At 37.6% G+C, this 14,971-nt stretch overlaps 1 protein-coding gene across 1 annotated transcript in view; it reads left to right on the top strand.

Moving 5' to 3' along the window:
- Nucleotides 1-14,394, top strand: part of KITLG (KIT ligand) — a 28,723-nt gene extending 14,329 nt beyond the window's left edge. The window contains exons 4-9 of the mRNA XM_075708567.1: nt 2,163-2,342; nt 4,259-4,421; nt 5,312-5,407; nt 12,161-12,270; nt 12,772-12,848; nt 14,355-14,394. Coding sequence (XP_075564682.1) covers nt 2,163-2,342; nt 4,259-4,421; nt 5,312-5,407; nt 12,161-12,270; nt 12,772-12,848; nt 14,355-14,394 — 666 coding nt within the window. The remainder of the gene's footprint in view (nt 1-2,162; nt 2,343-4,258; nt 4,422-5,311; nt 5,408-12,160; nt 12,271-12,771; nt 12,849-14,354) is intronic.
- The last annotated feature ends 577 nt before the right edge of the window (nt 14,395-14,971 follow it).

Genomic DNA, 14,971 nt, shown 5'->3' with positions numbered 1-14,971 from the left:
ACACAAAAAAGCAGAGTTAAACCTCCATTTCTCCTTGCAGACAACGACACAGTTCTCAATTTCAGCAGTTTCATCCCTGTGTTTGGTAGGTATTGAGATAGCAAGTGATTGCACAGCTTGATATTACTGAAACACCCCCCCCCCCCTCCGCCCCAAACTTAAAGCTCTCTTGAAATACAGCTTTGTAGGGCAGAACGGTTCAGTCAGAGGAGACTCCCACGCACATGCTAAACCGCGGGAGCAACAAAATAGATTCCCTGCTGGAATTGCCAAATGCTCACTAGGAGAAGCAGCAAGCTTTTGCTAGTCCCTGCCAGAGGATAATGCACACCCACAAAGCCTCAGAGGAAAAGGGTTTCCAGGTTTGCAGTTCAGGGAAGCACAGAAGTTCTGTGTCCATGTTCCTACACCAAAGCAGAGGAAAATGCATGGTCTCATGAGGACAATGGGACATGGCACAACGCATGCTGCTTGAACGGAGTACATTTCAACAAGCTTTCTCTGATTTATTTCCTTCTGCCTTTCCCCTCCTGTTGTTGTGCTCGAAGGAAAAAAAGGAAGCAGAATCAAGCCAAACGCCATCCATTTCACGTTTTGTTTCATTCTCTCTTAAGTTACTGTTGAGAAAACTACAGGTGGTAATAATGACTTGCCCCTTGTTATCTGTGTGTGAGAGCTGTACACAAAAGTGAAAAGTCAGGTGGAGATGAGCAATGTATTTACATTTGGTTCTCTAAGCCTGGAAGCCTAATAGTCTGATTAGTCTTCGAAAGTGTGAAGTGTGTTCTTTCTCATCAAAAACATTTACACATCAAGGCAGAACACCACCTGTGTCACCAAGAAAGTGATTTGTCTCCAAGTGATGATATTGATAGTAATGGCTACATTTTGTTGAATAAAGAATCTGTATGCAGGTTCATTGCAGAAATTGAGTAAAATGAGATTAAGTCTAGAAGCAGATCCATCACCAAATATTTACTGTGCACTGCAGAAGGTGGAGTGGATGGATTCAGTGGATGCTGCCCATCCACTGGCCAGCAACTGGAAACTGGTTCAGTGATACTGAGAGTACGTAGGAGTTGCTGGGCCAAGGCATTCATACCTGGCAGGCTTTAATGATCCTGAGACATTTTCAACCACTGAAAAAATAGCTTGACATATGGAATAAATTCCCATAACATTTACCATTAAAACATTTACCATTAAAAATTCAGCATTTATTGGGAAGGGATTTCCGGGTTCATGTTACAGTGTGACTAATGTATTACCTGTATTTTAGCTGACCATATTGAGTTAGGGCTGGGTGGCTTTTTTATTTGCTTGACTACTGTTATGTAAGTCTAAGTAAAAGAAGTTAATGGCTCCCTCTAAGGCAGCAAGATGAATGACCAGGTTGCAGTCACATGAACAGCTGTACAAACTTTATCTGCAAACTAATTGCATAGGTGTCAGTGAAGAGATTTGAACTCTATTCCAGTGGCACAGGTGTGGCAGGTACTGCGACAGGGTGTGCAGAACCCTTTTGTCAGGAAAAACTCAGGAAATGAAAGACTTTTAATTCTAGAAACTGTTCTCAGGAATGGCAGTTAGTGAAAAAGCTGAAGAGAAGGAGTTAACTAAGCTAACTAGTTTAAAGGTAGATAAAAGCACACATGGATTTCATGCAAAATGTTTATGGAAACCTTCCTCAGAAGAGATTTAAATCAAGGATCTTTGGGGTTACCTGAGTCATGTGAGGTAACAATAATAAAATGAAAACTGAGATTGGTTTAAAGAAAGTTTGGAGAAAATTGTTAAAGCAGTAGTTATTTAAAAAAAATAAATAGGTTAATGAAAGCATGGAAGAGGGTTCATAGTAGTATGTCTCAAGGCTCAAATTCTCAACAGACTGATGCTTAGCATTCATTAAGAATTTAATGAAGGGATGGCATTTAACAGGCAACCATAAATATATCAGTATCAGTGAGAATAGAAATTTTACCAAAAGGACTGAGGAGAGACTTGACCACCCTAAAGAAGATGGATATCAATTTAGACTTTCAAGATAATTTAAATTGGAAAGAACAGTCTAGTCTACGTTTGCACATTGAACTGCTTAACCAGGTTTTGCAAAAGTCTGATATTTAATCTACCTCTCTGTTTCTCTTTTTATCCCCTGACAGCCCAATCACTGTTGGTTGCATTTGATGGTGCCTGAGTTTTCAAGGAGTCTACATAATCTTCTCCAGAAATTTTCAGATATTTCAGATATGTCTGATGTTTTAAGCAACTATTCAATCATCAATAATCTCACAAGGATAATTAATGATCTTATGGCATGCCTAGCTTTTGATAAAAATAAGGTAATCTTATACACAGTTTCTACTTTTATGCTGGATATTTTTATTTTAACATTCTGTTGCACAGTATTCAGTAATAGTTAAAAAAGTCCAAAGCTTCATTAGATTTGTTCTCATTTCTATTCCTCTACATCTGAAATCCTACTGTGTTTAGAAACGCACTGAGTACACTGTGCTAACATTGGCTAGTCATTATCTCCTGTTTCAAAGGAAAGTGGCTTACAAGGAATTACAGTATATACAATGACCTGTATATAGTTATTTAAGTAGTCAGAAATGTAACCATCATCTTTAAGATAATTAATTCATTCTAGTCTGTTTGAAACTGGCATCTTCCTTGTGCATCCAGCTTAAATTATTCATTTTGCTAGTGATCCTAATGTAAATTTAAAGATAATGTGGTTGAAGCTATTAATATACTCTTAGTATGTATCACAGTGCTTGAAGCTCTGAAAGCTTCACCATGGTTTAATGAAGTTTTTTATACAAAGACACAGCAAAGGCTAGAGGGTATCAGTGCATTTCCATGTGTTTCTGGATTCCAACAGCAGCTGGAAGGATTCCAGGAGTCTCACTCAAGAGACATCTGAGTCTCTTACGTGAAAATGATGGGGGGGGGGGAATAACTTTCTAATCCTTTACCCAGCTCTAACCAGTCTATCAGTAATTAAAAATAAGTTCTGCAGTCAAAGGTTTTGTCCCATTGAACAAAATGGGCAAAATCCATCATGTTCTTTAGGACAAGGATTTCATCTTCCATATATGTTTATTTTTGTCAAGTAAGACCTTAGCTGTTTTAATTGCACCTTTTTAACATCCAGATGAATCAAATGGACTAAAACACTCAATCTCATCTGGAGTGGCATAACGTTGTAACCTTGTCATATATTGGCATTATATTGCTGATAGTGTTTAGACATTCCCTACCTTTCCATTTCAAACTGAATTCTGTCCAATCTTCAATGTATCTCTTTTTTTTCTTTTTTTTTTTTTTTCTATTCTTGTCCTGATGATTCAAAGCACTCAGCTGGGATGTGGTTGGGGAAGAGGAATTTTATTTTGTAGGATGAAGAAGTAAATATCCTGTAATTCAGAGAAACAACCAGCTATTGATTTCCTCAGAGAAGAATGATCTTAGGTCTAGTACTTTCAGCATTAAGCATAAAATAATTTTGGAGCCAAAACTCAGAAGTTTTCCTTAGTACATACTTAACCGCTGTTCTTATCACTGTCCTCCTTGGTAGTACGGAGTAACCCCAGGCCAAATTCAACCTGCTGGCATAAGAAACAGTTGTTATGAAACCCAGAGTCAGGTAAAAAGAAGATAAGCATCAATGATCTTAACATAGACCTCAATCTTGTTGTTTAGTCTGGCATAACACACTTGTCTGTTAGACCTCAGAGTGACTGAGCTTCCTTGTTTATAGTCCTGCTCTTATTTTTAGGTACATTATCAGGGATCTCAGACTGCTTCTGTGCAGTAGTGTATCCCAGCTATTGTATGCTGTTCCCTGTACTCTTATGACAATAGCTATGATTGTGTTGTGTTCCTGTGTTCACATTAAAAGGATCATGCGGAACATTGCAAAGTAATGTGAAATCAAGGTAATTTTTTTTAATGAGGGGAATAAAAAAACCCTCTCTTCATTTTCAGCATAGGGTGGAAGACTGCCTTTCATTTCTTGGCAATTTTACAATACTGCATTAATAATTTATTTCTATTTGCAAAGCTAATTTGAAATCCTCAGATCAGAAGGCTTGTATGTTTTATGAAGATTGTATACAGCAAATTTGGTCTTCTGCATGTTAAAAATTTAAACTATTTTGTGTCATCTTTGGATATTTTTATCATCTGTTGAGGTGCTGAAATGAGCATCTCTCTTGACCTCTTTCAAGCTGAATTCTTTATTTTACCCTAGGATTTTGTAAAAGAAAATGGTCACCTTTATGAAGAAGGTCACTTCATTCCTGAGGAGTTTTTTAGGCACTTTAATAGTACCATTGAGGTCTACAAGGAATTTGCAGACACGTTGGATAAGAATGACTGCATTCTGCCTTCAACAGTAAAAACACCGGAGAATGGTAAGATGGCTTTCATTTTGGGGAACAGAATCTAAGTAGATATAAATGGGTGGTTTTCCTTTGATTTCAGAGACGCTAAGGATCTGACGCTGTATGTCCATGTCTCTTTTTTACTGACAGTTAAAATGACTACCAACACCAAAGCTTTTATTTCTTTTCTAAGTTGAGTTCTATCTGGCAGTAAAACTAGTACCATCGTTCCTAGTGACATCATTCCCTAATATAATCCAAAAAACCTCACAATACTCTGCTCTGTTTCTTTTCATCCCAAATATATCCTGGATCATCTTTTTACATTGTTCTTCTTATCTTCTATTAATGCTCTATTTAATTTTTATAAGGCAGTAAAGGAGCCTAAGATTGCACTACTGAAAAAATAGGAAGCTAGGACAAGTTGTAAATTGCAGCAGCCTCAAGTCACCTCTATATTCATCCCACCCCTCCTAAAAAGGGCCATGTTTACTTCATTTACAAATTTTAACAAACTCAAGTCAGGCTCCTGCAGTTCATTCTCATCCTTCCAGTAAATGGAGGTTTTGTATTCTTTTTTCTTTTACGCTCTCTAGTGACAGCTATTGGCTTTTTAATTAGGGCAATGTATCCAGTTGCACAGTTACACCAGTAGTAACTAGATCAGTGCCATAATATAAGACCTTGTTTAAAGCAATTGCTTTTCTAGAATAGCTATTCAGCAGCAGCTCAGTGTGTAGACACATATGCCTCTTAATAAGACTGCCTTTTTTGGCTTAATCCACTTTATAAACAGCCCTGTAGCTGGATTTCTAAAACAGCCCTATAGCCACATCAGAGTAGCCCTATAGCCCATCATCTTATATAGAGGGAACTGTATTTTAAGTTACGTAATGCTGACACACTAATTTTCTATTTAGATTCCAGAGTCGCTGTCACAAAAACATTTTTGTTTCCTCCTGTTGCTGCCAGCTCCCTTAGGAATGACAGCATTGGCAGTAACACTAGCAGTAACAGTAAGTACAACTGATTGAATTAATATGTGTCTCCATTTTGTTCTGGTAGCTGGTTGTTATGAGAGCTCAGAGGAAAAGAATGTCATTAATTGTGCAAATTAATGGGAAGTTACTTGTGCCTGATGGTGTACCATGTGTTTCTCAGCTGTCATACTGAAATGCAGTGAACTTATCTAATCAAAATTTAGAGATGCTATCAAGTTACAATGACGTGACAGCTCTCTACAACTTGGAGAGGGCAGGTCTCTTCGTTTTGGCTGTCATGAGGTCTCACTAGTCATATGGCCTCAGCAAACTTGGCTGTCCCAGACACCTCATTTTAACTCTCAGAAAAAGAAGTTGCTGGAAACAAACAGAATAGCTGTCCTAAATTGGTCCCAGGGTACTCCCGTGGTCAAAGAGGTTGCCTGTACATTGCATTTTGAGAGTACCGTCAGTCCCAAGCTTGACACCAAACCTGAAGACAGTCCCTGTGTTTGCTTGCTGTAGTTGCAGTAAGGCCAGCTCCACAATCAGCGTGTTGATTCGGTTGAGGTCAAGGATAAAGTCACTACACTTTTGGCAGGCTCTAATCTTTTCTCTGGCATGGCCATCTCCGTGTTTCTCATCTGTTTTGGTCAGTGTATTACATGACTGGTCACTGACAGGTAAGAGAGCCCAGAATTGTTGCTGTAAGAGCCTCAACAATATCCATCATGAGGTCAGATGGGGTAAAGGAATCTGAGGTGAAGAGAACCTGAAGTTTCAGGGGCTTTTAGTGACGTCATGTACAACATGGTGAATCCTCTGGAGATTTCCATGTGAACAAAAGAAGGGGATTTTCCTTAGAGGCTCCTGAAATGGTGATTAAAGTTTAACCATGTTCTTGTTTCTCTTGTTCCTGTTTCCCAGATACATCTGGATGACAATGTGTCTCTGTTTTACAATTTCCCCCTTTCACTTCACAAGCATCCATGTTATCTAAATGTGTGATGATGAAGCATGTGGCTGGTACTCCTTGTGCTTAAGAAAACATGGGCAAGGAAACAGCCTGGTGTAGCCTGGTGGGCACAACAGTAGCTCCTGATGGTGGGACAGATACCGCTAATACTGAGTTTCTTCTCATGCTCCTTCTCTTTGGAATGTGTAATCTAGTTATTCTCTGGGTTTTTATCACCATGCATGCCACCTCTTAGTTGGCTCACAACTGCTGTCAGATTTTAAGTCCTTCCAGATTGCTTTCTAATTCAGAGATCTTAAATTGTCATTCCCCCAAACCCCCTAAGTAGTAGGTTGACCACCAACTTTCAACCACCTTCAACTCTTGGCTGCCAGCCTGCCTCTCTGGAAAAGAGAAGTCTTACTGCTATAAATTCCTTGCCAAGAGGTCACAGAGCTGGCTGCAAATAACCTGATGAGCCCAGGGCCAATTATGAGGCACTAGGAGAGGGCTAAAGAGTGCATACCTATCTCTCTCAGGTCTGAACATGTGATAATTTTCACTGTCGCTGCTAGAGGAAGAATATTCAGCTTCAGCCTGGAGCAATGGGAATGGATCAAGGAGCCAAAAGAAAGATAGATTACAGGAGCTGTTCAGATGAAAGGAGTTTGACCCAGTACAGTAACAGGAGGGATGCTGGGCAGAGCAGTGGAGTGTGTCTGTACTGTGGAGGGGAGTACAGAAGCAGGTTTATTAATCTTGTTTTATAACTGGAACTGATAATCAAGTAGGAAAAAAGCCTAATTAAAATAATGCAGTAAGTCAAAGAAATTGCTTGGCTGGCCATATGCTGCACAGGTGTGTTTTAACTGATTATCATTCTCTTAAGCAATTTATTGGAAAATTGGATATCAGTTAGCAGCCTTATGTGGAAATGACATGAGGACTGCATGTCTGGGGCTGGGGACAGTTTCAACTCATAATCAGATTAAATTAACTTGGACATTGGATGGCACTGGTTACACTTTAGTTATTTGTTTGGAGTTTTTTGCAGGGAGGGACCTGTGGCATCTTTATTGGCATCTCTGTTGGCATCTCTCTCTTACTCCCTGAAAATGGTCATTAGTACTGATTTTAGTTTTGTCTTGGCTTTATTGTTGAGTAAGTTTTCGTTTTTACTTAACCCCTACCTTCTTGGAAGGAACAACAATGAATAAAATGTATTACTTCCCATGTGAAGACTCCCCAGCACAGGGGACCCTGTCTGCTGGCTTCAGTACTGTTCTCAGAACAGCACCAATAGATTCAAATTTCAAAAAGGAAAACATTTGGAGAAGAGGAGAAACCTGAAAAAAGCACCTCCAGACACAAACTACTGCAATACTTTTTTTGTAAATGACCCTCTTTAATTTTAAACAGTTTTAAACTGAGCAATTTAAAATTAATGGTTTCTAGACCATTTAGAAGCATTCACTGTTTGCAAAAGAACGCCTCCAGATTAATAATAAATTTTGAATCAATTAATACAGTCTGTGTAGTCAGATGACTTGAACTGCTCTTAATTCTAAATTCAACTTAGACAAACCTGAAGTGCATCATCTAATAAAATAATTTGTGAAATAATTACCATAGAAATTGTGTATAACATAAATTAGCTAAATTACGTTTTTTTATGTTGTTGCTACATTTGTTGAAAGAGTCATATTTCATTACTTCATTGTTATTACACAACAGTAAAATTAAACTACTATAATAGAGTAGAATCTTGACTAAATTTACACCAAAACTCTTACCCCAACTAAGTGTAAAATGGAACAATATCCCGTTCTAATTTTTTTTTGAATGGCAATAGTGCTATTTTCATCCTTGTAATATTGAATGTAGATCTGTGGCGTGTTCCCAATTCATCTTTTCCCCCATAAAATTCTCAAAACACCACCACCCTCAATTTATTTAGGCTGGTTTGTTTTCTTCTCTTTGTGTTACATGACTGTAGTCCAATTTAAATTCCAATTAACTGTTTTAGTCCCAGTCTTATTGATGTTTCTCCGGATCATTATACCACGCATAGTCTAGATAATTCAGATGAGATGGTTCCTATGTAAAGAACAAGTGTCAGGATAAGAAGTCTTGAGTCCTGATCTCTTCTTTCAGTGGTTGAACCAAACAATAAGTAGTAGTCTTTTTTCTTCCCATCAGATGAATCTGATGTTGTTCTGATTAAAGCTTGAACTTACTAGCTCTTACTAACACTTGTCACTCAATGCCATGGTATTACTTATATTTTCATGGAAAGTTCAGTGTTGCTTTCTTCCATTTTTGCCTATAATTTTCTCACAATAATTTAGCTTTATTATTCAGTACTGAACAGCTCAAAGAAAGTGTAAACACAGATCTCTACAACTGTTTTTAGGAATAAGGTCTACTTTTATAATTAAGCAAAGAATACCATAGTTTAATTCACTAATTGCACAGCAATTTGAAAATGTTCACCCATGGCTTAATGCAGTTGGCGTTGCCTTCTGTGCCTTTGTTCCTTTGTTCCAACTTTATAGTTAATGGAAAACCCTAATGAACAGGTGAGAGCTGCTCTGCATTTTTATAGATAAGATCTTGTGGTAATTGTGTTGGAGCTGAGCAGAGGTAAACTGAAAATCCCTTTGAGACATATATGGCAAAAAAGCCAAGTCAGTGCTTTGAATCATAATTGGTTGCTAAACCTACACACGTGGCTCAAGGTGGAAAGCAGCTCCATAACTTCATTGTGTAGCTGAGTGGCTTTTAATGTAACTATATTTTGTTCACAGATTAATATCCCAGTGTCCATGAAGACTATACATAAATCTACATCAGATGAGCTCACTTCCTAAGGCTTTCTTCCATAAGGTGCAGAGTGAGAGCTCTGAGAGGTGCTGGCCTGCTTCCACTCCCCTTTTGCACCCTGCTGGATAGAGTCTATTTTAAGTGAATAATATACTAACTGCAAAGCCAGCAGTTCCTCTGGCATTGCCCAAGGAGTTCACAAAGTTACTGAAACACCTGGTTCCTCCTATTCCTTCTCCTACTCTGCCTTTACAACTGCTGGGAGTGGGAATCTTTCTGTTTAGAGCTCTAAAGTTTCTAACAGAGGAAAAGGTCCCTATGGAAGGAATAAAAACCTATTGGCAGCCAGCTTGCTTTCCTTATCTCCTTTTTCTTCATTGGGACACAAGTCCCCGGGAGGTTCTCCAGACTGAAAATTCTGTTCAGTTTTAGATGTTACTGTAAATAAAAGGCATATGAAGAAACCTGCCATGACTTATTTCATTTCTCTCCAGGTCTTTCAAGAGACTTTTTTCTGGACTTGAAAATGAAATTAAATATTCTGTTGTTGTTTGCTTTTTAAGGTAGTTATACGTTACTTAACTTTCAAATTAATTCATACGCTATCAAGTTATGAAAAAAGATCTGTTGTCATTTTTAAAAGGTAGTCTGGGGAGGGTGTAACAATTCGACTGTATTTAGGCTCTGTGCCTGGGTTGCAGGTCCCCACATGGAAAGCTAATTATGAATTCCTTTCAGTTTTCCATAGATGCTGAAGAAAGCATCTGCACTGGAGATATCTTCTCAGAAATCAGATTTTTCCACTTTTAAATACCTTATTGTAAAGGGAGCTTTTCTGTTGTCTAAGACTCTCTAAAGTTTGTGAAAAATAATGGTAAAAATGAGGGTGGTAGGCTATCACTGATTGCCCTGCATACAGAACATTTCTCTAGAAGTTCATGTAAAAATCAGCATGCTTGCCATGACATGCTGCCCAGCATTGCAGAGTAGGCAGAGGATTTTTGAGGTTATACACTCTACCAGAACAAGTTATGAAATAAATTATGCTCTTTATGATCTGAAGAATTTTTCCTTTGATTTTTATTTCACTTTTCCATTTTTTCTGAAGTTTGCAGGGCAGAATCCAGAAAACATGACCAACCCCGTAGGATTTACATAATTCAGTTGTATAACTCAGTGGTCTCTCACTGGGAAGAATGGCTAATGGTATTACGCAAATCAGTGTTGCATTTTTCTTGGCTAGAGCACAAGAGCAATATAGGAATTTTCATGTGAGAATATGCTGAGAATACAACTCAGACAAAGTAATGACAGGGATTTTTTTTGAGATGTTCAGGCTGGCTCTATTCCACTTGAGTTTGTCCAGTTTTCTTGAAGGTTCTGAAGTTCTTGAAGTTCTGCAAGCAAACGTCCTCTATGCCTAATCTAGGATGGACAGTTTGAGAAAATAATGCCCCTCCAGTTAATTTCTGCTCTTGGTTTTAATGTCCGAGCAGACAGAGGCAGACTAATCAATAGGCTCTCTTTTTCAGCTGATGTTCACCTCTGTAGAACTTTGTCTGCTATCTTTCCCTTCTCCTCTGTAGACAGATTGCTTTCACGGTCAGCTAGCATCAGTTCTGCTTGACCAATATTTCCTTTTAGTGTGCCAAGTCTACCAGATGTAAGTAGAATTCAAGCCCCTATAGTCAGAACCTAGAGTTTGTAAACAGTGTGTGAGATACAGAGATATATGTGGTATATGATTATATAAGATACAGGCTTTTTGTTTTCTTACTTTCTAGTTCTGTCTACTGTGACTCTAGAAAACACAGCTGAATTTCAGAGATGAAAAGAACATTTGTGTAAAAACTTGCAAAATGTCAACCGGAAAATCTCAGAGAGTTGAAAATGAGTTGCCAGTTAATTATGAGAATGCTCCTTTCTAAACTAAACTCTGTTTTCTTAGAGGCTATTTAATAATGTATTAAATGCACATTGCTTGACCCAGTATATCATACCATACGTGCTTAGACATTTGCTGTTTGCATGAGTCATAGAAATATCTAGTGCTATGAGTCCATTTTCATTCTGTAGCTAATCACCTATACTTTTCCAGTGCTTACAGTTTGGGTCTTTTCCTGTAATCTGACAATACACCCACCATTTGAGCTGCAGACACCTAATCTTGAAATGAACCAAAACTGGGTGGATGGTGTCTAAACTAGCAGTCCTCTGTGGCTTGCTTTGCATTTCAGAGGGTGGATCCCAGGGTGACTCTGTAGGACTTTTCACATCCTGCTCTTGATTAAATAACTGGAGGGCCACATTTTAGTCTCAGCATGCATACAGCTCCCTGTGAGGGGAATGGAATTGCTTGTGTACATAAAAGACTAGGATTGGGGCTCTTCTGTATAAAATGTAAAAAGGTACCAAGAAATGGTAGCAACAAAATAACACACAGCTAGACTTCAAGGTACAAGGGTTTGATCTTAGCTGAAGTCTGCGGGACCTTTCCAGACAGGCATTAGAAGTGAAGTCAGGCTTATTTTGTTAAATTAACCTCCCTCAAGAGGCTTCATGTTGGTCGTTCATTAGTGGCAAGGCAAAATGTCTATCTGCAGTCAGTGGGATATGTCTTATGGAACTTAAGCAAACGCATGAAGTGACAGATATATTCCCTTCCAAATAATAACTTTGTGTTAAAAAATAAGACCTTTAAAAATTGGCAAACCCCAAACTCTGAAGTGTGGGAAAGAAAAAATTGTCTACAAATGACAAAAAGGAATTAGTGTTGAACTATTCAACACAGCTGTTTCAGAAGTGGGAGGAGCATCCTTGTGGTCAAAAATTTCCTGTGAGATTTTGTATGAAGTGCACCTCATGTACACAGCATTTTGAAGTATCTGTTCTGCTATTTAAGATGCTGTTATGTAGGTGGTACATAAAAGTGCTTTTGCTAATAGTGTTGCCCTGAAGATGTTTTTCTGCTATAAATCTGTCATCACTAATGAGAACATCTGTAATTACAGAAGAGGTACTTGGCTTCATTAGCAGCTCCAGCCTGCAAGGAATCAGCATAGCACTGACATCATTGCTGTCTCTTCTTATTGGCTTTATTTTGGGAGCCATATACTGGAAGGTAAGAAATGGTACATTTAATTGTTTACATAGTGATACTACATTTCTTCGCTATCAGGAAGCAGGAAGAACATAACCATTCTGCATTTGAAAGCAAGAGACATCTCTTTTGATCTTCACTGAACTGTGTGACATGCAAATATAAATCTATGTTGTCAAATCCTTGAATTCCACCACCAAAGTGCAAATCCTGTCTTATCAGCATGATAGCTGTCTAATTGGAAATTAAAAACATGGGATTCCCCCAGTTCCCCAGTTCTTCTATTATTTCTTGAGAAGAGGATTCTTTTGCTTTTACCCCTTGTGCCATTGCCTACAATACAAAGGCTTTGATAGTAAAAGTAGCAGTAGCAGATGTATGTTAGAGGACAAGATTTGACCTACATTTTGCAAAATGACTTTGATATTGAAAATCTGAAGCAAACTGAAACATACAACAATTGTTTAGGGAGTTGTTAAAGAAAGCTTTAGAATATTTATATTTAATGCATTTTCTTCCTAGAAAACACATCCTAAATCCAGACCAGAAAGTGACGAAACTACACAGTGTCATGACTGTCAAGAAGAAAATGAGATAAGGTATATTGTATTACTTTATATACATATATACAAAAGTAAGTTTATCTTTGAGAGCTACTTCCTGAAGGTTTTTCTCTAGCTCTAAACACAAAAAAAACCAATTACAGCATCTTTCTGTAGAGGTAAAATGTGTTCTTAGGGTGTGTCCTTTAAAGGACCTCCTAGTTTAAATATAAAAATTAAGATGGAGGAGATATCTGTATACAAAATTTTATTAATATTAATATTAATAAACATTACCTTTACTTTAGCTGTCCTTACTCCCACTGTGAGAAAGGACTGCTGAGACCTATAGGGGAAGCAAGAAAAAAAGCGAATGTTGTCATTTGCTCTGTGGTGTAAAGCTAGGTTGATATTATGTAAGTAAATAGAAACCAGTGTCTTCCTGGCTGTGCTTCTAAATCCTTTTGAATATTTTTTCCATTAATTTTTTTTGTGTTCTTTCACTTTTTTACATTCCCCAGGTTATGTGTATATAAGCATCTATGTTTTCTGAGGGTTTTTTTTATGTTAATAGAAAGCCAATGAGAACTCATTTCAATCATAATAACTTCATAAGGTCATTCTGAAATGATTCATGGCTCTATTCATACTTAAACACTGCTTTATTCGATTTCTAAACAGAAAAAAAATTCTCTGTAACTCAGTCAATCAAATATACCTTAGAAATAACAGTTGAAGACATTTAAAGTTGCTTGGACATGACTTGGGCAAAAAATGTGTGAAAATCAGAAACATACTTAGGGATATTTTAAGTTAGAATAGTGCATGCTAAAGCATTTTGAGAGTATTATCTAACCTCATATTTCAGGGTGTTGGGTCAAATTTTAACTATGAGGGATTAAAGGAAAATCTGATGCTGATGGCAGAAGGACACACCCTATAGGCTTCTTAGACTGTGTGAAACGCCTGGTGCTGCCCATTGTTGAAGGCAGGAATAGGCAAGGTTCTGATCTAGCGGTTTTGGTCACAGGAGCTGAAATTTTCAGTGTTTAAACTTTCTAGAATAATACATTTCTATAACAAATTTTCTTCATGTATAGTACATAGAATGGAAGACTGTGTATTCACTAAGTATATTAGCTGCTACAAATAACTCATCGTGCACCTCATCCTCACAGGTATTAAAACTTGTGAAATGAAATGTGCATCTTCTTTTTAACTTCATAGGAAATAAGAAACGTTGCTTTATAGGAGGAAAAGAGGAAAGAGGAAACAGAACAATTAGTTAAATGCAAGAGATGGCCTTAATAGGAAATTTAAGGAAGTTACATTCTCCATCAGACATCTTAAATATATGGCGTATGGTTTTTTTCTCCCTCTTCCCTGATAAATATGTAATATTCCTCTATAACTAGGAAGACCTATTAGCAAACATAAATTCTAATACTTCGGCTTCCCTTTTATTACATGTAAATGTTTTTATTGTAAATAGCTGATAAAACCTTCCATTCTGTTTCCTTGAAACACAAGCACTGTAGTAATAAATTACCTTCTTTTTTTCAGTATGTTGCAGCAAAAAGAAAAAGAACATCTACAAGTGTAGCTGTTGCTTTTTCTCCCTCAACACTGTTACTGTTTTGTGTACTGGTAAGTTGTTATGGTTGAGAGTCTTACAATAGGTTTAATAACTTTTGGCTGCTGAAATATAAAGTGATTCAGAGTCCATTTTGGGAAAAAAATAAAATGAAACTTGTTATCAATAGGCTTCAGTTGTACCTAAGATCTTTAGCTGCTCATGTAATTAATTCTGTATCATTAATTAAGGCATTTGACTTTTAATCTGACTGTTACAAAATGAAATATGCTGGAATTTGAAAATGAAGGCCAGCTACTGCTTCTCCTTTTTGGCATGAGAGCCAATATGGAGAAGTCTTCAGCTGTTGTCCTACAGCTGTTTCAATGCAGCGTGACCTAAAAACCACAATCCTTAAACTAGCAGGTGAATGCAGAACAGGCCAAGTAGAGCAGAGCTTCTATGAATTGTTGTTTACTCAGCACAGTTTGCAGTCTCTGTAGCCTTATCAGATACATCATTCTTGCTTTAGTATGTAAAAATGAGCAGCAAAGGCAAGTGAGCTTCCTCGGTCCCAGCTGTCCTCTGCAGAACAGTGCACGTCTCT

The sequence above is a fragment of the Pelecanus crispus genome, chromosome 1 (assembly GCF_030463565.1).
Source record: "Pelecanus crispus isolate bPelCri1 chromosome 1, bPelCri1.pri, whole genome shotgun sequence".
Taxonomy (NCBI): domain Eukaryota; kingdom Metazoa; phylum Chordata; class Aves; order Pelecaniformes; family Pelecanidae; genus Pelecanus; species Pelecanus crispus.
This window is presented reverse-complemented; position numbering and strand designations above follow the sequence as displayed.